Raw genomic sequence first — 26,045 nt, 5'->3', positions numbered from 1 at the left:
TTTTTTTCTCTTAGCAACTTTCAAATGTGTAGTATTGTATTATTAACTATAGTTGCCATGCTGTATGTTACATCTCCAGGACTGACTGACTGACTTATTTATATGTTTGTTTATTTATTTATGGCATATGAAAATTTATTTCCATTATGGTTTTCTTTGGACTTACTTATTTTATAACTGGAAGTTTGTAACTTTTCCACATATACCCACTTTGCACCCCCCCCCCGCCTCTGGAAACCCCACCAATCTGTACTCTGTATCAGCTTATTTGTTTTGTTTTGTTTTAAAAGTAATCTCTATACCCAACATGTGGCTTGAACTTACAACCCCAAGATGTTCTACTGACTGAGCCAGCCCCTATGAGCTTTGTTTTTGTTTTTGTTTTGTTTCTTTTAGATTCCATTTATAAGTGAGATCATACAGTATTTATCTTTCTCTGACTTATTTCACTTAGCATAAGGCTCTCACAGTCCATCCATGATGTTGCCAGGGGAGATATTTCATTCTTTATTGTTGCTGAATAATATTCCACGTATATATACCAGATTTTCTTATCCATTCATTTGTCAGTAGATACTCAGATTGTTTCCATAGATTGTTTCCATTCCTTGGCTATTATGAATAATGCTTCAGTGAACATGGGAGTGCATATATCTTTTCAAGTTAGTGTTTTCATTTTCTTTGGATAAATACTCAGAAGTGAAATTGCTAGATCATAGGGTAGCTCTGTGTTTAATTTTTTGAGGAACCTCCATAATGTTTTCCGTATTGGTTGTGCCAACTTACATTCCACAAGCACAGCACAAGGTTTGCCTCTTCTCCATATCCTCACCAACACTTGTTATTTCTTATCTTTTTGATGATAGCTATTCTAATAGGTGTGAGGTGATATGTCATTTTGATTTGCATTTCCTTGGTGATTAGTAACGAGCATTTTTTCATGTGCCTATTGGCCATCTCTGTCTTCTTTAGAAAAATGTCTATTCAGTTCTTCTGAATCTATCTTTCCTTTTCTCTTTCCTTTCTCCTTTCACCACTTTCCCCAAGTATTCTTGACTTCTTTGTTGCAAATGAATTGACTGTATATGCCCAAGTTTATTTTTGGACTCTTTATTCTGTTCCAATGACTTATGTGTCTGTTTTTATGCCAGTACCACATGCTATTTTGATTAATACAGCTTTGTAACATAGTTTGAAATCAGGGAGTGTGATGCCTCCAGCTTTGTTCTTCCTTCTCAAGATTTCTTTGGCTGTTTGGGATCTTATGTGATTCCATACAATTTGTAGAATTGTTTGTTCTATTTCTGTGAAAAATGCCATTGAAAATTTGCTAGGAATTGCATTGAATTTGTAGATCGCCTTGGGTAGAATGGACATTTTAACAATGTTAATTCTGCCAATTCCTGAGTATGGTATATCTTTTCATTTATTTGTGTCTTCAGTTTGTTTTTATCAATGTCTTATCATTGTTAGTATACAGGTCTTTTACCTAGTTGGTCAAATTTATTCCTAGGTGTTTTTAAATAGCTGTAAGGCAACAAAGCCTAAAGGAACAGGCTTATGTTTTACCATAAGAACAGCTACTAAAGAAGTTAGTTTGAGCCGCATTTCTAAATAGTGGGATGAAAAAATGCTTGAGTTGTTTTCTCCTTTGGGCTGTCAGATGCCAACTAAATCAAGAGAAAATAGAAACACATGCAGGAGAAAGAAAAATGCTAGTTTTAACTTCTTTAAAATCATGCATCTCAAGCTTTCTTGTATTTGAAAATAATCATTGTTCTTTATGTGCAAGGATTAAAAGAAATCAGAAGATGTAATCAAAATTAGACAGCCCACGAGAGGTCAGGACATATTCTGCCTTTTGTTATTTTCTCTAGTTACAGTTCATTTTTGAGGGAATCTAGATGGTAACTGAGAGAATTTATCATGGTGAAATGTTTAATCTCCAAAGTTAATCACACAGTAATGCATATCAAATACCAGTTTTGTGTAAGAATTATGTTAGCTACTCAGAATTTTACAAATGTGAATAAGAAAATCTTTTGGGGATTTTTAACGTAGTAGGGAAAGCAGATGAGTAAAAGCACTAGAACACAGCTACAGTGAAATGTATTTATTAGAGCAGTGGGCCCCTGGAGCATTAGCATCTGCATCACCTGGGTCCCACCCAGACGTTATGAATCAGAAACTCTCAGGGTGGGGCCCAGCAATCTCGTTTTGACAAGCCCTCCTGGTGATTCTGATGCCATGGTATCAGAAGTACAAGTGAGGTGCTGCAGGAATGCAGAACAAAGGACAATTCATGCCAGCTGACTGGGATCTGAAAGACACTATAGAAGAGGTGCCAAATGAACTAGGCCTTGGTGGATTATTTCAATAGTCACAAATTCTCTAAGGACTAAGGACTAAATTCTTGAACAGCAGAAGAGGTGCCTGTATGATCTGTTTGAGTCTGTCCTTCTGTACAGTTCACTAGAACTGCTTTTTTATTGCACTTTTGATCTAATAACACATTTTGTTCTACTTGAAAACATTTTGGGGGAAAAGTAAATAAATAAAGTAAATAAAAATAAAAATATTTTGGAGACAGCTGGGTGGCCCAGTCGGCTAAGCATCCGAGTCTTGATTTTGGCTCAGGTTATGATCTCACAGTTTGTGGGCTCGAGCCCCACATCGGGCTCTGCACTGACCATGGAGCCTGCTTGGGATTCATTATCTCTCTCTCTCTCTTTCTCTGCCCCTGCCTTGCTAACATTCTCTCCCATCCCTCCCTCTCTCTCTCTTGAAATAAATAAAAATAAACACTCAAAAAATTAAAAACATTTTGCATCTCAAAATTTCTCTGTAGCTCCCCTTGCCTGGCTGTGTACATCAGAGTTCTTAAAGTGGCAGATGTATCTGGACTTTTTCAACTCAAAATGACAGATACTCAACTCAAACTCACTCAAGCCAAATAAAGATTCATTGGCTCATGTGGGTGATATGTTGACAGTCACTTGTGAAAGTAAAGGAAGTACACGAGGAACCATGACCTCAAGGACTAGGACAGAAATTCAGCATCCCTGGGACTCACTCTTTTTTTTTTTTTTTTTAAGTTTATTTATTTGGGGGGTGGGGGGAAGGGAGAATGAATGGGGGAGGGGCAGAGACAGGGAAAGAATCCCAAGCAGGCTCCTCTGCCAGCACTCAGCCCAACGTGGGATTGGATCTTATGAACCAAGAGATCATGACCTGACCCGAGATCAAGAGTTAGACACTTGATGGACTGGGTCCCCCACCCCGGTGCCCCTCACCCTTTTTTAAAATTTCTATCTTCTCTCTGCTTCCTCTTCTTTTGCATGTTGAGCTCATTTCTCTACAAATGCAAACATGTCTACACATTCTGTTTATCTTTAATCCTTGACACCTAGCAAAGTTTCTGACATATAGTAAGCAAATATAAAGTATTTGAATTAAAAAAATAAATGAATGAGCAAATGAAAAAATGATGAACTGAGTGAATAATCAAGTCTGGCAACGGTATCAAATTTGTGATGGGAAGTGATCAAACAGAAGTTGGAAACATAGGCTAAGGCCAGATTGTGGGGGCCTTGAAGGTCATCTTAAGGAGTTAATTTTTTTCTTCTGTAAGCAAGATTAGCTAGTATGGGAGGATAGAAATATGAGTTCTGTGTGAAGAAGAATTATAATATCAATGGGAAGGGTGTATTGAGAAGGTGAATAATATAAAGATAAAAACGTGAGTATCAAATTTCTTTGTGTAGTTTCCCCTTATGAATGAAGAATAAAAGATTTGCATGGTCTGAGTGTAGCAGTGCCCTGGTTCACATACATTTTCCAGAAGATGTGATAGCTGAATACACTCCCATCAGTATGAAACCATTTCAAAGAGTGTTTGCAAAACCAATCCAAACCACTGATTTGAACTACTTTCAGAAGCAGAATATAGCAAAAAATCTACAAAATTGAATGCCATATTATATGCTTAAGTATCTGTTCTTATTTCGCCTGTATATCTAATTTACAATAATAATAACTGACATTTATTGTGTATTATGTTCTAGAAACTGTTCTGAATGCTTTATGAGGATTTTCTCAGTGTATTCTTAAACTGAGGCCCTTGTAAAGTAAGCTTTCTCTATCTTGTAGATGAGGGGCTTAGATTAATGATTTTTCCCCAACGTCATGTGACTAGTAAGAGACAAAGCTGGAATTCAGATCCAGGAAGGCTGTCTCCAAAGCCAAATACATTTATAAATGAATACATTAATGTTTGTCACATTTCTACAGACTGTGCTCGTATGGATAAAGCGTCTGCCCTTCACAGTCTTGTAACCTCACAGGGTAGGTAGGCCAATTTAAAGTCACATTCAAGTCTTAAAGTACTGTATCCGTGTCTCCTTGTTTTTGTTTTAGAAGTTCTGTGCAAGTGGAACTCTACACTGCGTTTCATATAAACAGAGAAGGTACAAAGGATGAAGCCTAAGAAATGAGAGAAATTTCCATGAGAGGAGATGGCATTGTAGGCAAATCAGGGTAGATGTTGTCACTATGAGTATAAAAGCCTCTAGGACCTGTGCTAGGACAAATGCGCAGAATGTAAGAGAAGACCTCTAGGGAACCTGCAATCACATAGCCTCAGTTTCCATGACAATAGAAGTGTGTGCTGAGCAGTTGCTTATTTTTGACCACAGCTTCTCTAAAAAAGATTTTAAGACAGGTGTTGACTGGTTCTAACAAGTGTGAATCTAAGCTGAATAAGAAGGTCATAAATGTTAGCAAATATCTTAATTGCTACAAGTTTATTTGAGGTATTCTGTCCCCCAGAGAGTATAAGAGCCAAAAATGAATTGGCCACATGAGCAGTATCCTTGGCATTATGGTTGACTCAGGTTAGCCTAGCTAAATTTTTTCAATCTACTTAGGAGAAAAACCACATGCACCAGTGACTTTGTCCCTTTACTAACTTGACACTGAGATCAGTTTTGAGAAGAACTTCCCTTGGTCTGCATATAGCAATGGCATAGAATGAGTCACTTGCTTTGTTGATGAAATTGTGGCAGTGGCCCTGTGCACCTGGAGCTGCCTCAGCGAGATTGCATTCACACAGGAGCACCTGCAGAGTTTATCATTCAGAGAGACTGTCAGGTACAGCATACTTGTCAGGTGTCAGATCTCTTACATACAGGATTAACGTCTGCTTGCAGCAGCATTTTCCATGGGACGTGGCGCTTTCTTTAGGTTTCTTAAATAATATTATGCTAGCCTAAGAGTAGTAAAATCCAAGGTAGGAGAGGAAACATGAAATTGTACCCTCTACCTTGTGCTAGAGCCAGCAAAAGCGATCGTCAGCATCTCTTAACTCCATAGGCAGTGACCTCATGTTGGTAACTTGAAATCAGCCACTGGGAGTATTTATACCATAGAAACTGGCAAATGCTGCAAGTCAGAGGTCTCCCAACTCCCTTGCCCCTAGAAAGTTGGTTGTTAAATAAACATTCACCAGCACACCACCAGATCTGAATTTCTGTTAATTACCATCAAAATGTGGATAGTTAGGGTACAAGCATATTTTTTTCTATACACATCCCTTTTCAAAGAAGAAACAATTCCTTTGTTTTCTTGGAAGGTATTCCAAAGCTTCAGCATTTCTTTTTTCTTTTTTTTTTTTTTTTTTTGAATGGAGAAAATTTTTTTCAAATTATTTTTATTTATTTAGAGTGACAAGTGTAACAGTTAAAATATTTGATAATTCATTGCAATCAGTAGGATACACTCTGCCAGGAATTTCAGATTCCAAAAGACTTATGTGACAATCATAGAATTATAAATTTACCAAAAAGCATTAGCTGCCTCCTTTGATTTAACACCTCTCCTACAAGCACACTCATTGTGATGAGCCCCTGCTTTCCAATTAATATGGGTAACTTCTTAGCAATTGATGTGACATGGCTGTCAAATCTGTATGTTCCACCTCCCTCATTGACACACTTTTGGAAAACCTTTGGATGTGACAAATAAAACCAATGGTTATTATCAGGGGAGGTTTGAAATTTCTACCAAAGATTGACCACTGTTCTCTGTTCCTCCATATTACTCTCCTGGCTTCTATCTTCCCCTCCTTCCTTCCTTTCATTTCTTTCCCCCTCTTTCCTCAGTCTTTGTTCTCTTAAAGGAGAAGGGGTGGAAATAACTTAGAGGTCAGAAATTAGAATGCCTCCAGACTTCAGATTGGACTTCTTGTGGACAGGTGTAAGACCATGTGGAATGGCAGAAACTGTCAGACTAGAGAATGGCGGGAAAAATGCTTGTTCCAAGAGCAGTGAGATTCAAACTTCTGGAAGACACTTTGGGCCAAACACAAACCTCTCTAGGCAGCCTCTGTTAGCAGTCTCCTTCTTCATTCTTGAAGAAATTAAGCGGACAGTGATTCTCCCACAAGTACAGAACCAGTTATCAGAAATTTGAGAAAGGAAACTAGTCCAGCTTTCTTGGTATTTTACCACTTAGTCTATCTTTCCTCTTACCCAACATTGTATTTATTCCTTGAATGCCTGCTATATTCAGAGCACTGTTTAAATTTCTGAAATTTCAAAGGGAGATGAGATCTATCGTTGCCCTGGAGGAACTCCAGGTTTAGTAGGAGAGACAGGCACCTGAAGAGAAAAGTCACAGTCCATTTGATAAGAAGTGTAAAAGGTATGAAAGACCAAGGCATTGAGTTGCCTGAAGGTTGGAAAAAGTTAACTGGAAAGTTACATTGAAGGAGCTTTTAAAGGATGAGCAGGTGTTTGAATGTCCCTCTCCATCTTCAGCTCCTCATTCTGTTACTGGTTCGTCTCTGTCATTTTTCAATATAGTCATATTAATCTTATCACCATAATTGAAGACCACCCTAGAATTTTGCCTTTTTGTTTAGGATGATTTTTCTTATTCTTGTATTTTGTGCCCATAGATGAAGCAAATGGTTAGAGAAGCAAATGGTTACCACATTTCCCTTGCAAATTACTCAAACTTCATTTTCTCCACATCACAGTATAGCAAATGTGTTTTGATGAATGTATAATATAATTATATAAACTAAAATTTATAACTGTCTTAAAAGAAACTTCCATTGTCACTTATTACTGTAAATCTAACCGGGGTGGATTTGAGTGGTCAGAGAAAGCAAACTACCTTAAAAAGAAAAGCTGTACTTATCAGTCTTGTGTCCTAATTAGCCACAGGGTTGAGAGTAATGTCATGAGGTGGGAGGGCGTGCTGTACTGAATATCAGTACACCTACTCTCTGGAAAAAGAATGTCTCTATGTAAAATTTTAATACATTCAAATATATCTATCTTGTTGAGTATTAAAAAATATGGTGTTACTGAATTTCATTTTACACATATCTAGATATCAAACTTCAGAACTTTTTTGAATCTGCATTTCCTTAATTATATATTTTCATTCTATTTATTTGTGCTCATTCATCCCTTATTCTGAATATTCATGACAGAAAAGGATTTATTTGGTCGAGCTGTGTGCATAATGCTAGATGATTATTTAAATAATTAAGATTACTTAAACTAGGGTCTAGTTTCCCTGATTATCAAATAAGTTTTTTTGTGTGTGAGAATATAGATCCAAAGCAAGTCAGAACTACTTTTTAAAATTGTAATTTAAATGTAGTTCTTTATTTCTGGAAAATAATTTAATATAAAGGTAGAAGATAGTGTAAACAATACCAAAACCTGATAGAAGTATTCACATAATTCAACCTACAGAGTGGTTTTTCCAGAAATATAAAGACAGTTGAATCATCAACTTCAAACACGTGTATTTGGTTAATTATTTAAATTCTTCACATTTGATATGTAAACATAAGCAATATTGAAGTCTGTTGATGGAGAGGAAAATTTTTTCTGTGCCCTTCAAGATTCTTCTGGCTGGTCTAACAATCAAATTGACTTGAGACAGACTAGCAGGAGAAAGTCAAACAAAAGCTTAATAAAATGTATATCTCCTATATACATGGGAGAAACCCAAGAAAACTGAGTAACTCCCCAAAATGGCTAAAGCCATCACCTTAAATATCATCTTCAGTCACAGACAAAGAAGATGTTGGGGGTGGGAGTCAGGGAAGTTACCAGGCAAACCACAGTAAACAAGAATAAGGCTGTTAGGTAGTTTTAAGTTCATGCTTTCTCCATTGATAATTTTTTAGAGATTTAGAGTCTTCCCCCACTTGCCAATACAGCTAGGAGACACCTTCACAAATGGAGATTTCCCTTACAAATGTAAATGTCTCTTACAAAAGTGTAACTTCCACTTAGTTTGCAGACCTTCTCCTGTGTTTGCTGCTTCTTAAAAATAACCAGCTTAAAATAATATGTCAAAGAGGCATTCCTTGGGGCGACAAAATTTACTCCTGTACACCATATGTAATGGAATTGGCAATATTTACAGCAATGTTATACTATCAGTTATAATTGCATTTTATATGTGGTACATTTTAGATATTGTGGGGGTCAAGGATAGACCACCCTAAGAGGGCCCACCTTGACATGAAGATTATTTTGAGCTGAAGGCAATCAAGATCCTGTGGGCTCTAGAGAAAATTTTGCCCCTTCGTTAACTACATAGAATACCCTAAATTAGGGGTCTTTCCAAAATAAGGGTTATTAGCATAGATAAATTTTATCCGACCCATCTGTATGGCAGGACAAACATCTAATTACCAGACATCTGCTCTTTTCTTACTGCCCTGTAAATTATATTTCTCTGAAGTCCCAGATCCCTACCCACTTCTTCTTAGTTCAGAATGACTCATATACTTCATTTTGCCTGTCTTTGGAATTTCCATGAATGTGTAGATTCTCTGTAAATACGCTATTTGATTTTCTCCTCTAAATCTGTGTCGTGTCAATTTGATTTTTAGTCCAGCTGGAAGGATCGGAATTCTTGGGGGACAGGAATTCTTGATCCCCAATAATATAGAAACAAATGTGTAGTTTAACGGATTAAATTATTTTGTAAATGTCTCTTCACATAAATTTAAAAGGTGTAAGTTGTATTTAAATGGATATATAAGAGCTTCCTGGGTAGCTCAGTCAATTGAGCATCTGACTCTTGATTTTGGCTCAGGTTGTGATCTCACAGTTCGTGGGTTCAAGCCCTGCAGCAGGCTGTGTGCTGACAGCATGGAGCCTATTTGGAATTCTTTCTCCCTCTCCCTCTGCCCCGCCTCCACTCACACACTCTCTCTCTCAAAAGTAAACATGTAAAAAATAAATGGGTATATAAAATCTGGATTTTAAAAAATGTTTTATAAGCTAAATCTTGGAGATTTCAGATCATCAGTTTGAAATTTCTCATCAGTGGGGCACCTGGGTGGCTCAGTCAGTTAAGCATCCGACTTCGGCTCAGGTCATGATCTCACAGTTCATGGGTTCGAGCCCTGCATCAGGCTCTGTGCTGACAGCTCAGAGCCTGGAGCCCTCTTCGGATTCTGTGCCTCCCTCTCTCTCTGTTCCTCCCCCGCTCATGCTCTATCGGTCTCCTTCAAAAATAAATAAAAACATTTAAAAAAAAATTTGAAATCTCTCATCAGTAAGTAAGATAGTAAAGCAAACAAATCAAACATCAAACCAAGCAAATACAGCCATGTTTTCATCCCTCTCTCATCTCCCTCAGCCCAGTGCTCTTAAGAGCATATGTCACATTAGAATTGTCAAACAGCACAATGACAATCCTTGAAAAGGTCTCAGTTCTTCAGACTCAATTTTCTCCTGTCCTATCCATGCCCTTAGCAGATAGGCCCAGATTAAAAATTGTACTTCTCAATAATTATATGACATTTCTCGTTGTCAAAGAAACTCTTATCATAGTCAGAATTACTATTAAAAATTTTGTAATTCATCATTATTTAAAAAAAAATGAGCAGGTTGATGTATTTGGATAAAGCAGCTGATGACTTTGTTGCTATCCTGTGGTTAAAGTCTATGGCTGTCTTGGAGGTACAGACTATCTGAGCATCATATGATTTTCGCTAGGACTTAAGCACCTTTATCAATCTTAGTCTGGTACCCAGATGTCTCCCTTAGGTGTCAAGAGTGTCTACCCAAGTTCCAGTGGCTTCTGGGCATATTTTAAAAATGAGTTTGCTCTTGATAATTGATTTGAAATGTAATTTGGCATTTTATCTTGAACAGCCAGCTAAATCCGAAAGAAATGACTGTTAACCTGCCAACCAGATTATTACTGGCTGCATTGACTATTCAGAATACTTTTGGAGGACCTGAAAAATACAGGAAAGCAAAACTAAAGGATTTTTAAGGACAGATTTTCTCCTCCTCTACCTTCTGGTTTCTTGATGTATAATAGATGCTGACATATCTTTGTTCGGTTAATGTTCCTTGTCCTGGAAGGAACAAGATATGTAGGTGGGAGAGCTTTGTTCTACTTCCCAATGATGCTTCTGTTTGCAGACCAAACAGTTGACTTTGGCTGATGTTTGCAGATACCTTCAGGAACTGATGTTGACTTCAGGGTAACAGACAAGCCCTTCTCTTGGCAAAGAGTTTTTGTCCCTCTGCCAGCTCAAATGAGGCTCCCCTTTTGTTCTGTGCAATAACAGACTGCCTCTGCTGCTTTCTCTGGGTTAATCACAGACAAGGCCCAACTGTTTGATATATATCAGCTGAGAGATAAACAAAAGCCCAGACCTAAATCTCAAATAACAAGAGGAAGAAGGACGCCTCCTTATCCACCAATCTCTTATCAAGTGCCTGTTGGGTCTTAGAATGGACTCTGACCAAGCACTTAGCAGACTGAGACCTTACTGCACAATTTCTGATACATAACATTAGAAATCCCACAATTGTTGTTGAATGTGAAGATGTAGCCATAGTATTTTTTAAACCATTGAGGTGATCACTATTTCAGTGTGCGTGGTTATACCTTGAAGACTGGTCCCATAGGCAGTAGGTCTTGCATGTGATACACATGTAAACTGTGTGTTAGTAGAAAACCACACCTATAATCAGTAGACATTGCCCCATTTAAAAAAAAAAAAATGGGGGGGGGGGCCTGGGTGACATAGTTAAATGTCTGTCTTTGGCTCAGGTCATGATCTCACGGTCCATGAGTTGGAGCCTACTTCAGATTCTGTGTCTCCTTTCTCTGCCCTCTCCCTGCCCCAAAAGTAAGTAAATATTTTAAAAATATTTTTAAAAAATCTCTGCCTCTTAGAATTACTTGTTGGTGAAGTATCTTAAAAAGATTCACTTTGGGGCATCTGGGTGGCTCAGTCGGTTAAGAGGCTGACTTGGGGCTCAGGCCATGACCTCTTGGTTTGTGAGTTCAAGCCCCGCATCAGGTTCTGCACTGCAGAGCCTGCTTGGGATTTTCTTTCTCTCCTTCTCTCTCTACCCCTCCCCTACTTGTGTGCACACATGTGCAGACACGTACTCGTGCTCTCGCTTTCTCTAATAAATTAAAAAAAAAAAAAAGATTGACTTTAACCATATTATTATCTGTCGTTCTCCTATCTGGTAAACAATTATAGCCTTTCACTTTATTTTTTTTTAATTTTTAATTTCAGTATAGTTAACATACAGTGTTCATTTCCCCTAGCTAGTTGGCCATGCACCACACAGTGAGCTTTGAACATTCTGTGTTGTAACAAACTTTCTTTCAGTGCTGGCAGACTGGTTGTAACAGCATGCCTGCCTACAAGCAGCCACACACAGATAACTGCTGATGGAAGGACCAATAAAAATCCTACTAGAAGCAGATAATTCTGATTTTAAACAGGAGTCACAGGTCAGGATTCCAAATGAGATTTTAGCATGCTGTGATTTGGGGGAATTTTATGAAAATTACAGATCATAATATTTATATAATGCCTACTCTATCTGTCACATCCACTAAATTGCAGTTATTTTTATCATTTGACTTTGTCCATTCTTTGGTTCACCATATGAATTGAAGGTTTAGTCAACCTGTCATTAATCTTAACAAAGATATACCATTCTTCTTTTAATTCTAGCAAGGTCCAGGGTGTTTGGTTTTCTTTTCTTCTTTTCATTGTGACACTCAGGAATCTGGGAGATAAGTGGTCGCAGAGAGAGTCACGAAATCACTGATTCGCTTTTGGATAAAACACCCGAATCCTCCTAAATATGTGAGGTTTTGTTCAGAGATGTACAGAGGGTTCAGATTCTATTTTTTCCCCACCTATTACAGGTCACATTACCAGAAAAACTCTTCTTAATACCTTGTGTATTAAGGTGTCTTAATACCTTCTTTTTTTTTTTTTTTTTTTAACGTTTATTTATTTTTGAGACAGAGACAGAGCATGAACGGGGGAGGGTCAGAGAGAGAGGAAGACACAGAATCCGAAGGAGGCTCCAGGCTCTGAGCTGTCAGCACAGAGTCCAATGCAGGGCTTGAACTCACAGACTGCAAGATCATGACCTGAGCCGAAGTCGGACGCTTAACTGACTGAGCCACCCAGGCGCCCTAATACCTTCTTGTGTATTAAGATCACAAGCAACTGATCAAACTGATGTCCTCCCAGTCTGACTCAGTGAAGGTGAAGAGCTCCAAAACAGCCCTGCCTTGGTCAATGTGTTTATATTCCCTGCCTTGGTGCAATGAGTTTATATTCCTTCTTCTGAGGCCCCAGCCACCTGCCTCCAACCCCCACTCCAAGGACCTGGTCTTTATTTTTTTTTGTTTATTTTTCTTTTAAATTTTTTTAACATTTATTTGTCTTTGTGAGACAGAGACACAGCGTGAGTGGGGGAGGGGCAGAGAGAGGGAGACACAGAATCCAAAGCAGGCTCCAGGCTCTGAGCTGACAGCACAGAGCCTGATGTGGGGCTGGAACTCACAAACCATGAGATCATGACCTGAGCCGAAGTCAGACGCTTAACCGACTGAGCCACTCAGGTGCCCCTAAGGACCTGGTTTTTAAATTTCAGTGTACCAACAGCATGAGGTTTCAGTTCCTGGAAGTTGCCCACATACTTACTAAGACTTTGGCTAGATTATACCAGAGAAAGTAAATGCATCATTTAATTAATGCCGTAGACACTAAGCATTTCTAATATATTCATTGGTAACTCTGATAATCAATTTTTAATGAGTCGTGTGTTTGCTCATTCTCTTTTACTTTTCAATAGGATTTTTGTTTTGACATATTGATACTTGATATTGTTCCATTTATAACTTTGGGATTTTTTTCATATTAAACTTCCATTGGGCTACATGTAAGGAATAGTTACAAAGAAATATTTCTTAGGATTCAGGAGATACATTGTAAAAGCTTCCATTCTGCCTAAGATCATCACGGTTTAATTCTCTGATTCCCACAAGCTTAAATACTAGCTATTGAAAAAACTATTTTAGTACTTTAAAATAGATACATCATTTTAGTAATTACTGCTTCTTTTCAGAGTGGTGCAATAGCAAATTCCTTTCTGACTAGTGACTTCTATTCATGGATATAGCGCTATAAAATAATCCACCCTTATCGTTCATATTTCTGGGTGGTTAAGTAAGGTAGGAACTATTTTTGATATGCAGGAGCAAATGACTGAAGCAGTGGGGTTCCATGCACTTTCTGTCAACAAAGGTATCAACTGCCAGAAAATCCTGATAAGTCCCATTTCAAAAGCAAGCAGAGTCTGGATAATACCAAACTGCAAGACAGCAGTTCATGTGTGTGAACTGGCAGTCCTGCCAATTTGAATTACCATTCTCACCCAAAATAAACACTTTGAAGTTTAACGAAGTTAAGCCATCCATCTGCAAGGTGTATAATGGCTTCAGCTAGTGAGAAATCTTTTGATTTGTCAAAGCAATTTTAAACTACTGCCATTTCTCCAAGCCAGAGGTTGCAAAGGTCAAAGGGAAGCTTTCAAACACGTGATAGCATTGTCTCAGAGTTGGGGGACATATGGTGTTTGCTAACCAAATGGCGGAGTGAATAAATGTTAGACGAGGTGTGCTCTATTCTGGAGAATAAAGAACAGCTCTCCTATCCTGACGTTACCACTACTGTGCTATCATCCAGAAAAGTAACTTAAACTCTGTGGACCTCAGTTTCTCCAGGTATAAAATGAGATGACTGGAAAAGATGCTTTTTCAGTTTCTGTCAAGCTTCTTCAAAGAGTGGATACGGGATCTTGGTTCAAATGATCATTTCTTGGGAAAAACCTACAGTAAAAATGGTTTGATTTACAGTTTACGAACCCATGAGTTTTCTTTTTTCAGTGGTACAGTAAAAACTAAATAAAGAGAATAAAGAGGTGAATCTGTAATTAGAATAGTCAAATGAAAACCAGAGTCACAGAAGGGATTTTGTTAAAGTTAAAAATTCATTGTAGAATAGACACTTCTCTAACAAAGACATCCAGATGGCCAACAGGCACATGAAAAGATGCTCACCATCACTCCTCATCAGGGAAATACAAATCAAAACCACACTCAGATATCACCTCATGCCAGTCAGAGTGGCCAAAATGAACAAATCAGGAGACTATAGATGCTGGAGAGGATGTGGAGAAACGGGAACCCTCTTGCACTGTTGGTAGGAATGCAAACTGGTGCGGCCACTCTGGAAAACAGTGTGGAGGTCCTCAAAAAATTAAAAATAGAACTACTCTATGACCCAGCAGTAGCACTGATAAGAATTTACCCAAGGGATACAGGAGTACTGATGCATAGGGGCACTTGTACCCCAATGTTTACAGCAGCACTCTCAACAATAGCCAAATTATGGAAAGAGCCTAAATGTCCATCAACTGATGAATGGATAAAGAAATTATGGTTTATATACACAATGGAGTACTACGTGGCAATGAGAAAGAATGAAATATGGCCCTTTGTAGCAACGTGGATGGAACTGGAGAGTGTGATGCTAAGTGAAATAAGTCATACAGAGAAGGACAGATACCATATGGTTTCACTCTTGTGTGGATCCTGAGAAACTTAACAGAAACCCATGGGGGAGGGGAAGGAAAAAAAAAAGAGGTTAGAGTGGGAGAGAGCCAAAGCATAAGAGACTGTTAAAAACTGAGAACAAACTGTGGGTTGATGGGGGGTGGGAGGGAGGGGAGGGTTGGTGATGGGCATTGAAGAGGGCATCTTTTGGGATGAGCACTGGGTGTTGTATGGGAACTGACAATAAATTCCATATAAAAAAAAATTCATTGTATTGATCCAGCAACCATTCTCTCCTCGACTGTTAGGTTGAATCATGAACTTGCATTTTTGTGGGTTAAAAGCAGTCTTGTATCATTGATTTCATCCTATAGATGTGGTCTTCGCGGGAGCAGGATACAATGCTGTGTGTGCTTTCTTGTTCCCACTAGTTCTTAACACAATGCTGGGCACATTTGTTCTTTGTATGTATCGAAAGCAGTATTTGGGGGCAGAAAGGCTTTTGAAATCGCTTGGTGCAATATGTTATTTTATTTTATTTTTTAAGTTTATTTTATTTAAAAAAAAATTTTTTTTTTTTTTACATTTTATTTATTTTTGAGAGAGAGACAGAGCACAAGTCGGGGAGAGGCAGAGCGAGAGGGAAGCACAGAGTCCGAAGCAGGCTCCAGGCTCTGAGCTGTCAGCACAGAGCCCGACATGGGGCTCGAACTCACAAACTGTTGGATCATGACCTGAGCCAAGTCAGACACTTAACCGACTGAGCCACCCAGGCGCCCCTAAGTTTGTTTTTTTTGAGAGAGACAGAGACAGGATGAGTTGGGAAGGGGCAGAGAGAGCGGGAGACAGAATCCCAAGTAGGCTTTGCACGGCCAGCACAGAGCCCGATGCAGGAATCAACAAAGCCATGAGATCATAACCTGAACCGAAACCAAGAGCCAGATGCTCAACCAACTGAAAGCCATTCAGGCACCCCACAACCTATTATTTTAAAGATGAAGAATAACCCAAAAGTTCTCAGAATTGTAATTCTTTTGATGTTCAGAATGACAGCGACATTGTAAATAAAAACTTTTGAATATCCTTTGAATGTTCTACCTACCAGTAAAAAGAACGAGTCTGATAAATTTTATAGGACTAGTTCTTAGCAATTAAAGTTAGCCAAAGGGTGATTCTCAAAATTCAAAGAATGTGAAGATGCTGCTCTTGTGCCATTTTTGTTGACAGAAGTGTTAACACTGTGGGGAATTCAACTTTTTTAATTGCTATGCTAAGAAGAAAACCTTAACCCAGAGGAACATAGTAATAATAATACTAGAGTATAAACGTGATCTGAATTTGAAATATGATCCCCAAATAAATTACTTTGCTGTATTTGATACGTTTCAGTTCTCTATAAGGAAGCAATCTCCACTTGTAGATGTAGTTACTGTTTATAGACAGATGTCATGACCTAGCAAAATTAGAAATAGACTAAGTACAAAGATATTTATAGGTCATGCTTTTGACTTAGGTCTTAACTGTGGAACTTTACACTTTTGTCACATCTGTCTGCCATTTTAGCTATTAAATCATCACATTTTAGAACATCTGAGTTGATATTTGTCAGTAATTGTTTACACTGAAATCTACAAAACCCCAAAATAATATAGTCCAACATCATGTCTTTATAAATGTGGAAATTGAGGCCCAGAGAATTTAAGTAACCTTAAGTTACTTAGAGTTAAGACACGGAACAGGTTGGGGCTTGGACGTCTACTATACTGTGTCTAATGTACCATTTGTTCTTTTACTTGCAAAATGTTTGCCTCATATCTATCCTCTCAGAGATGGATTGCAGATTAAGTAAATGATGCTATGACCTTGGTGCTTAGAGTGAAGTAGACAGAAAGCTTTTATTGACGTGACAACATGTTATATGAATATAGTTAGAAGTTGTGTCCAGATTTGAAAACCATTGAGAAATTGATAATTAATTGACCCCAGGAAGTGTCTGCCACACTTTTGCTTATTTGTCAGTTTTCCAGACACATGGAAGAAGCATCAATCAAATAAAGCTTTGAAATAAAGGCCTATTAGATACACAGCTTAAGTCTTATGGTTGGTTGTTTGTTTTTTCCTGGTAGAAACATGAGCTCAGCAGGCCCTGATGGGAGGAAAGTGATGAGAAGGTGTGATGGACTGATTGACTCGCTGGTTCATTATGTTAGAGGAACCATTGCAGATTACCAGCCAGATGACAAGGTGATTCACGCGTTAAATATCTTGCATTTGATTTACCTCCTTTGTCTTACTAAGACTCTTCAGAGTATTCTGGAAGTAGCTATTTGGCATTAACTCATTTGCTAAGCTTAAGATATCCCATCCATGCTTAGAAATATTAAAATCTGCCTAACCCCATTTTTCCGTCTACTTTCCAGACCCAAATTTACAATTAGCCATTTAACAACTCTGTGTAGATATTTGAATGGAGGCCTGTGCTACATGTGCAGCAATGAACTTAAATTCATCTCTTCTCTTACTCCCAAACTTGCTCCTTCTCTGAATAATCCTTCTTAACAATTATCACCATCCACCAAATGAAAGCAGAAATCTGAGTAATCTCCGACTACCTTCCTTCCTCACATCCCATATCCACCAGGCAGCAAACCATGTGCGCTCCACTTCAGAAACGCCCTCCAGTTCGTCCATTCCTCCCTCATACTGCTGCTGCTGCCCTGGTTTGTGCATCTTTCATACTGATCACTGCAGTAGCCCCTAACTGGTCCTGTAAACAATAGCTTCAGTTTTCCAGCTCCATGTGACTACTAAATTATGTATCTTAAAATATAGAATCGTTCTGAACACACCCTTAAAAGTGAACTAGAAAGGCTCTCCGGGGTTGTAAGAAAGTCAGCCTCTATGTCCTAATATTGTGCTCATGACAGTTCGTGATCTAGCCATACTCATTCCACTCCCCGCACCCAGGGAACCCCACAGTCCAAGCACACCCTACAGCATCCAGTAAACTGTGTAAGATCTAAAACCTAGTAAGTCCTGTGATAGGTGATAGCATACGTGCAAAGGGGCATCTATGTGTATATGGTCAATATGCACATCCTCTTTTCTCAGGCCACGGAGAACTGTGTGTGCATTCTTCATAACCTCTCCTACCAGCTGGAGACAGAGCTCCCAGACAGATATTCCCAGAGTATCTATATTCAAAATCGGACTATCCAGGCCGACAACAACAAAAGTATTGGGTGTTTTGGCAGTCGAAGCAGGAAAATAAAAGAGGTATGTTGGGAAGACTTTGAAAGCCAAAGTGTGTATGTGTGTATTTCTGAGTACTTAGTGTATCTCAGGCACTATTTTAATTTGTTCTAATCCTTACATCCACCTTACGAGGTGTGCATTGTTGGTATCCTCATTTACTGATGAGGAAACAGAAGCACCGAAAGGTTAATGAATTTTCCCAGAAAAATTTAGGAAATTAGTAGAGGGGATAGAATTCAGTCCTGGGCAGTCTGGCTCCAGATTTGCATTGTTCACCGCAACGTCATACTGCTGTATGCTTTATAAGTTAGGAAATAAGCTTAATATAGTATAGTCAGTGGTGTAGAAATTGCTTAACATTAATAGTGACCCTGATGCTTGGCTCTGGATATCCTAAAAGTACACCCATACGAAGAAATACTGTGCATTCTGGCATTTTGTGAAAACTGGAAGAATGTCACCCCTCCTATTCCTCAGACTATCGTGGTGTGTATTTGTGAACTTGGAGAGCAACTGGTAAGCTTAGAATCCTGTTGTTATCCCAGACAACTTCACAAGACTTGGGGAAGAGGCCTGTTTTTCTTATCTCCAGGGTGGTTGTGACTAATTTAGCTTCTAGCTTAACAGCAGCCTGAAAACTGTTCTAGAATAGCCTATGCTTAATTCTCTTAGATTCTCTTTCACTATGAAATGTAAAGTTGGGAGGTTTACAGGATGTTGTTAAGGAGAAACAGTCATTGTGAGCTCAAAGTTAACTGATTGGATATGATACCTATTTGCCTTTTTGTTTCCATACCAGGCGCTTGTTATTATGCAAAGTATTAGTCTCTCTAGACTAGATGGTATTTCTGCTCTCTTGGTTTGGGTGTGGAATTGTAGAAATGACTCGAAGGCATTAATTCTGGATTTCATTGTGTATGTGGTTAGCAATATCAGGACATGCCAATGCCGGAAGAAAAGAGCAACCCCAAGGGTGTGGAATGGCTGTGGCATTCCATCGTGATAAGGATGTATCTGTCCTTGATCGCCAAGAGTGTCCGAAACTACACTCAGGAAGCGTCTTTGGGAGCTCTGCAGAATCTCACAGCAGGAAGTGGACCAGTGAGTATCACCCCTGTTTTTCTGCTTTTTAAAAACAACGACATTGTTGGGGCGCCTGGGTGGCTCAGTTGGTTAAGCATCGGACTCTTGGTTTCGGCTCAGGTCATGATGTCACAGTTCGTGAGTTTGAGCCCTGTGTCGGGCTCTATGCTGACAGTGCGGAGCCTGCTTGGGATTCTCTGTCTCCTCTCTCTACCCCTCCGCTGCTGTCTCTGTCTCTCAAAATAAATAAATAAACATTAAAAAAAATAAGGACACTGTAGGACATACCTACATCAGGTTCAGAGATGAGGTAGTAAAGTAAGAGCAAAAGTTTTTCTCTCTTCGGTTAAGACAGTTCTCTATAATTTCCAGCAAGAGTTCCAGCTTTCTAGGACTTTCAGCCTCCATTTCTACAGAACCAAGTCAGGCTGTGAGTGAAAGACTCCTAGATATTTATATTAGAGCTCTTTCAGTTACAAGTCTCAGAATCCTACCTACTGGCCTGGGCAAAAAAGAGTAATTTCTTGGCTCATTTAACTGAAAAGTCCAAGGTGGTGGGTAAGGTGCTCCAACAATTGTAATTATAACTTTATCTCTGGGTTCTCTTTGCTCTTTTGGTTTTATTCTCAAAGGCTCTCCTCATATGGCAGCAAAGGTCACCAGTGATTTCAGACTTACCTTTTATCCAGGCCAGGGTCCCCACAGAAAAGAAACTACCATTTTCTCAATAACTCCATTTGGAACTCAAGACATAAGTTTCACTTGCCCATTTCTGAAGAAGTACCTGTGGCTGGGAGCCTGTGATGTTCTGATTGTCCAGGACTCGGTAGTGTGCCCACATGTGAATTTCAGGGGATGGGTTAGAGCAGGCAGGGGTCACTGCCACTTGTATCACATGGACTGAAATGCTAAAGGAGTGGCTCATCACCAAAAGGAAGAATGAGTGCTGGGCAGGCAAAAACAACAGATGTCTACTGGGTATGGAGTTGGAAAGGACATCTGTGCTTTTGTGCCCCAAAAACTCAACTGCAGAATAAGGAGCTGCTTCTCTTCCTGATGTGCTTACTTTATACCAGCAAAGTAAAAAATATATAAAACAGTAAAAGCTCATTCCGTCCCCCATGTATTTTACACCTTAGTTCATACTTAGGGATTCTATTAATATGTAGTTATTTGAACTAAGCTTATATTCCTTGCCTTGGTCATGAAATCATTAGAATAACCCCCCCCCCCATAATAGTTCATAATATGTCCAGTTTCCAATTATCCATCCCCATAGAGAAGAATACTCTTCTGGATAACAAAAATATTATTTATTCTTTACTTGAGAAACCATGTTCATTCTTTAATGTGTTTACAGAGAAGCTTGCTCTGTTTTGAAAAAAATTGTGAAATAGTAAAACCAATATTTCTCTTAACAGAAATAGGAGTGCCTGGGTGACTCATTCAGTTAAGCATGACTCTTCATTTTGGCTCAGGTCATGATCTCGAGCCTTGTATCAGATTCTCTTCTGGGTGTGGAGCCTGCTTAAGGTTCTCTCTCTCCCTCTCTGCCTGCCCCTCCCCTGTGTGTGCCTGGCTGGCTAAGTCAGTAGAGCATGTGACTCTTGATCTCGGGGTTGCGAGTTTGAGACCCATGCGGGTGTAGAGATTACTTAAAAATGTATATACGTGTGTGTATACATACACACACACACACACACACACACACGTATATATATGTATATACACATATACATATACATATATACATATATGACAAAACTTTAACCTCTCTGATTTTCTGCAAAATTTACTTGTGCATGAAGAGAAGGAAACAAGAAACTACCAGGAACGACACAGTCCTCTTACCTTCCCATTTTCCCATGCTAGGTTTCCCAAAACCATTTTTTTTTTCACTTTGCCAAACTACAGAAACCCTTCTATTAGCTACCAGCCAACTTAAAAGAAAATGCCAGGAATTAACTTGGTGTGCATGTATGTGTATGGATATCTGAGTCCACTGTGTTCTGAGTATGGTTCAATATGAGCTAACCCTTTAAGCTTGGCTTTTAGCCTCTTCCAGTCCAAGATCTCTCATGGAATCCAAACAGTCCAGAAATGTTTCCATGTTCCTGAGGATAGATACTACGTACAGAAACACTTACACTACTTAAGTTCTGAATATGTAGTTTATTACCTAGAGCTTAAGTTCCTTCATTCATTTATTAAACAAACATTTTTTGAGTGCCTACCGTATAGCAGGCACTAGCCTAGAGCTAAGCACATAGCAGTAAATAAGATTAAATCCCTGTGTTTGGTAATAATCTAACTGGGATAAACAAAATAGGAATTTAAGGCACTAGGAGATTCCAAGTCCAAAAGGAATCGAAGCATTGGAGATAGCCTCATAACTGTCCTAATTGTGTCGAGGCATTTAAAATCATACCTAATGTTAGACCAGTCCAGTTCCCTGAAAGGAGGCTTACACTGAACTGGTATTAATCCATACTCAGAATTGTTAGAGTTTAATTTGACTGGAGATTTATAGGAGAAAATCCTTGGCACCATGGGACAATGATATTTTCTTTTAAGTTAAAAGATGCTTTTTATGAAAATTTTAACTTACATATATATCTTTTATAGTTATCACTGTTCCTAATTTTGTTATGCTTAAATTGTGTGATAAAAAAAATACTTGGTTTTATAATTTCCAAAAAGAATCATTGAATAGGAAAACATGAAAAGCAGGGCATTTAAAATAATTTCAGGAAATATCCAGTCTATTAAACTTGTATTCATAACTGAGATAGCACTGAGCAGTTGATGGTCATGGGCAAAGAGCCTAAACTAGAATGGATACAATGTGTGTGTCAGTTATGTATCAGTAGAAATAAGTTAATTAAACATCACATAGTCAAAGTTAAAAACCATTGAAATAAGCACTTTTCAAATTTCTAAAACACTTTAGAAGTTTTTAATTTCATATCTGTTAGGAAAAAACAAAACATATCCCCTACCCTCACACCTTACTAGAAAACAAGTTCCAACAGCAATGAGATTTAAATGTTAAAGACAAAACTATAAAGCTTGTGAAAGGATATCTTCATGATAGGGGAAGATTATTTAAAAGTGGATGCAAGGGGCGCCTGGGTGGCTCAGTCGGTTAAGCGGCCGACTTTGGATCAGGTTATGATCTCGCCGTCCGTGAGTTCCAGCCCCGCATCGGGCTCTGTGCTGACCGCTCAGAGCCTGGAGCCTGTTTTAGATTCTGTGTCTCCCTCTCTCTGACCCTCCCCCGTTCATGCTCTGTCTCTCTCTCAAAAATAAATAAACGTTAAAAAAAAAAAAAAAAAAAACCATCTTGTTTAAATTTTTTTTTTTTTCAACGTTTATTTATTTTTGGGACAGAGAGAGACAGAGCATGAACGGGGGAGGGGCAGAGAGAGAGGGAGACACAGAATCGGAAGCAGGCTCCAGGCTCTGAGCCATCAGCCCAGAGCCCGACGCGGGGCTCGAACTCACGGACCGCGAGATCGTGACCTGGCTGAAGTCGGACGCTTAACCGACTGCGCCACCCAGGCGCCCCAAAACCATCTTGTTTAAAAAAAAAAAAAAAAAAAAAAAAAGATAAAAGTGGATGCAAAAAGTACTACTATAAAGTATGTGTTTTATAAATTGACTACATTAAAATTAATAACTTATGGTGCTATGCTATCCAAAGACATTGTTAAGACAGTAAAGAGTCAAACCACAAAGTAGAAAAAGATTTTTGCAACGTGTGTAAGTAACAAAGGTTGGTATATAGAAAATATGACAACTCATCGCGGCGCCTGGGAGGCTCAGTCAGTTAAGCATCCAACCTCGGCTCAGGTCATGATCTCACAGTTCATGAGTTCGAGCCCCGTGTTGGACTCTGTGCTGACAGCTTGAAGCCTGGAGCCTGCTTGAGATTCTGTCTCTCTGCCCCTCCCCTAGTCGCTCTCTGTCTGTCTGTCTCTCTCTCTCTCTCTTAAATATAAAAAATAAAACATAAAAAAATTTTTTTTAAAAACTCATCAAATTAACAATCAAAAGGTAATCCAAAGAAAACTGGCAAGAGACTTGAACAGGTGCTTCACAAAATGGCCAATAAACATTTGAAAAGGTATTTAAAACCTCCTTAGTAATCAGGACAATATGAACTAGAAGTGCTTTTTGCAAATAGTTGACTGAGTAACTAATAGTCATTCTCACATATTCCCTAGAGCTGGAATACAAAAATCTCTTGGGTAAATCTGTCTGTTTACTTTCCTTTTTGAGCAAATTCTAAAGACCACCTCACTTCACTTTCTCATTTGCCTCCACGAATCAGAATTAATAAGACTAATATTTAGCTATTCTTTCCCCTGATTGATTAAACATCATTTGAGAATCCAAACTTCATCTAGACTTGCATGTTTCCAATTATCATTTTTATATACTAACATCAAAGCACTTTATTATATATAAGAATATATCATTAGGTGGTATAGTATGATATACGTACAAAACAAGATTTTAATTTTAAAAGCATCTTATGTCTCAAGAGAAAATAAAAATTTTAAGAAATAAATATCTTGTGATGTTTTAATCTATCTTGATCTCCTGAGATGATAGTAAATCTTTAGGAAAACTTGATAACATATTATTCATATAGTTCAGTTCAATAAATATTTACATAAGACCTCTCATGTTCTAGGCACTGTACAAGGCACTGAAAGGAAAAAAAAGAGTTGGATAAGACCCATTTCTTCCTTTAAAGGAGCTTCTAGCAGGAGAGATAGCAGTTTAGTATAGTTGTAACCTAGAGAATTAGGGAGTAATGATAAGGAAAGAGGAAAATGGATACCAGGCCAGACGAAGACATCTGAAGACCATTCTGGAAACAATGGAGAGTCATTACAGAGTTTAAACCTGAGGCGGAACATAATCAGATTAAATTTTAGAAGAGTCATTCTGGTGGGAGGCTTTGAATCCCCAACTGGCATTTAAAAAACAGAAAGTTGACTGGCAACATTTGGTTCCTAGTGGAGATTGGAGACCATAACTTCGCAGAAGTGCCAGTCCGCAAATGCACTATTTACTCTAGCAGTATTTGGTGGCCAAGTATAAAATCAGTTTTGCAATTATACTGGGTAGGTAGAAAATAAGCTGGAATGATAAGAGAATTAAGGGTATTGAAAGATAGTTTGTGATGTGTTGGTTCATGTACAACTAGTCTAAATAAGAAAGAAAGTTAAAACGGAAGAGTATTGGCAACTTGAGGTGTGGGGAGTAAAGGTTGAGATAAGGGCACTGGAGTTCTTGATGAGGCTGAAGAAGAAATATAGTAGGAGTGAGGGACAGAGAGCAAAGTGAACAGGAAATTGTGTTCAGAGTATAACAGTTTATGTTTTCAGAGTCAAGATATTTTGGGATGAAATAGGTTCTGTATGACCATGGAAGTGAATGACTGATGTGTGGAAGAGATGACAGTCAGTGACATTTAGCAAGTCTAGGAACAAAGGCATAATTAATGTGGTCATCTATAGTGAATGTGGAGTGGAGAAGGCTCTGAGCCAGGCTCCGAAGCCTCCAGTGGATGTTGGGAAAGGAACGGTAGGCCTTGAGATGACAAAGAAAATGCTATGGGGGTGATAGAGCTGGATGGCCATGACTCAGAAGACAGAGCTACTGCGTGTGAGGGAAGACATCTAGACGGGCCATTGGGAAGACAGAGGAATGCTAACCTACCTCTGTGCCCAAGTCACGGGAGTGGTACAGAATAAATAGCCTCCTCTGGATGGCTACAGAGGAAGGATTCTTCTCAGAGTGGAGCAAATAGTTTAATGGAGTGCTCTACAAGTTAGTGTGACAGACTTGTTTACAATAAAACATTCTAAAATAGTGATTGTTAAACTTCTTTTGAGTCTTGGACACTTTGACTATCTAATAAAAGTTATAAACCCTTTCCCTGAGAAATTTTATTATAAACACAAAAATAAGTTTTCTTTATTTTTTATTTTTAAGTAATCTCTATACCCAACATGGGGCTCAAACTCACAATCCCGAGATCAAGAGCCACATGCTCCACCAACTGAACCAGCCAGATGCCCCAATACAAAAATAGCTTTAAGGACTTGCTGTCCTCTCCCTAAAACCTTTCTGGGATCCAATCTTCAGAACCCCTGTTCTAAAAAGTACAGTAGAGAATATAAGAGCAAATCTGCAGGAGGGAGGAGAAAATAAGCAGTATTTAGATAAGATAAACAGAGAAGATAGACACCCTGAAGAATGGTGGGAATTTCTGGCAGGTGGCCTCAAGTTAGTTTCAGATAGAAATCTATAAAGTTGTAGACACAAGCCAAGATCCCTGTATTAGAGGTGTATTGATGCCAGGAAGGTTTTGGTCAGTACTCTAATTTGCCAACCTAATTCCAAATAAGATTGGTCTCTAGTGGACTTGGACCTGGACCAGCAACTTGCATACACAGCCTCTGACTGAAAGCATCGAATTAGAAATAATCTAACGAGCCATACATTCTTTTCTCTAAAGGCCCAATATCTCTTTCAGAATAAACTGGCTTTTTAGAATTGAACAAGTTTATTAAGATATGTAAAATGCCAAAACTTAAGCAAAAAGAAACAGAAAAGGTGACTAAGCCAACAAATACATCGAATATTAATCAAAGGCATCTCCCTTTAAAATTTTTCTCAGTTGTCTTCGTGGATAAATTCCACCAGACCCACAAAGTTGAGATTATACTTACACAAATAGTTCAAGAAAATAGAAAAAT

General features: G+C 38.6%; 1 protein-coding gene across 1 annotated transcript in view; it reads left to right on the top strand.

Moving 5' to 3' along the window:
- PKP2 (plakophilin 2) overlaps positions 1-26,045 on the top strand; it is a 95,404-nt gene that overhangs the window by 55,850 nt on the left and 13,509 nt on the right. The window contains exons 7-9 of the mRNA XM_030322140.2: positions 17,058-17,175; positions 18,043-18,207; positions 19,114-19,287. Of these exons, the coding sequence (XP_030178000.1) occupies positions 17,058-17,175; positions 18,043-18,207; positions 19,114-19,287 (457 nt within the window). The remainder of the gene's footprint in view (positions 1-17,057; positions 17,176-18,042; positions 18,208-19,113; positions 19,288-26,045) is intronic.

Source organism: Lynx canadensis, chromosome B4, assembly GCF_007474595.2.
Source record: "Lynx canadensis isolate LIC74 chromosome B4, mLynCan4.pri.v2, whole genome shotgun sequence".
Lineage (NCBI taxonomy): Eukaryota > Metazoa > Chordata > Mammalia > Carnivora > Felidae > Lynx > Lynx canadensis.
This window is presented reverse-complemented; position numbering and strand designations above follow the sequence as displayed.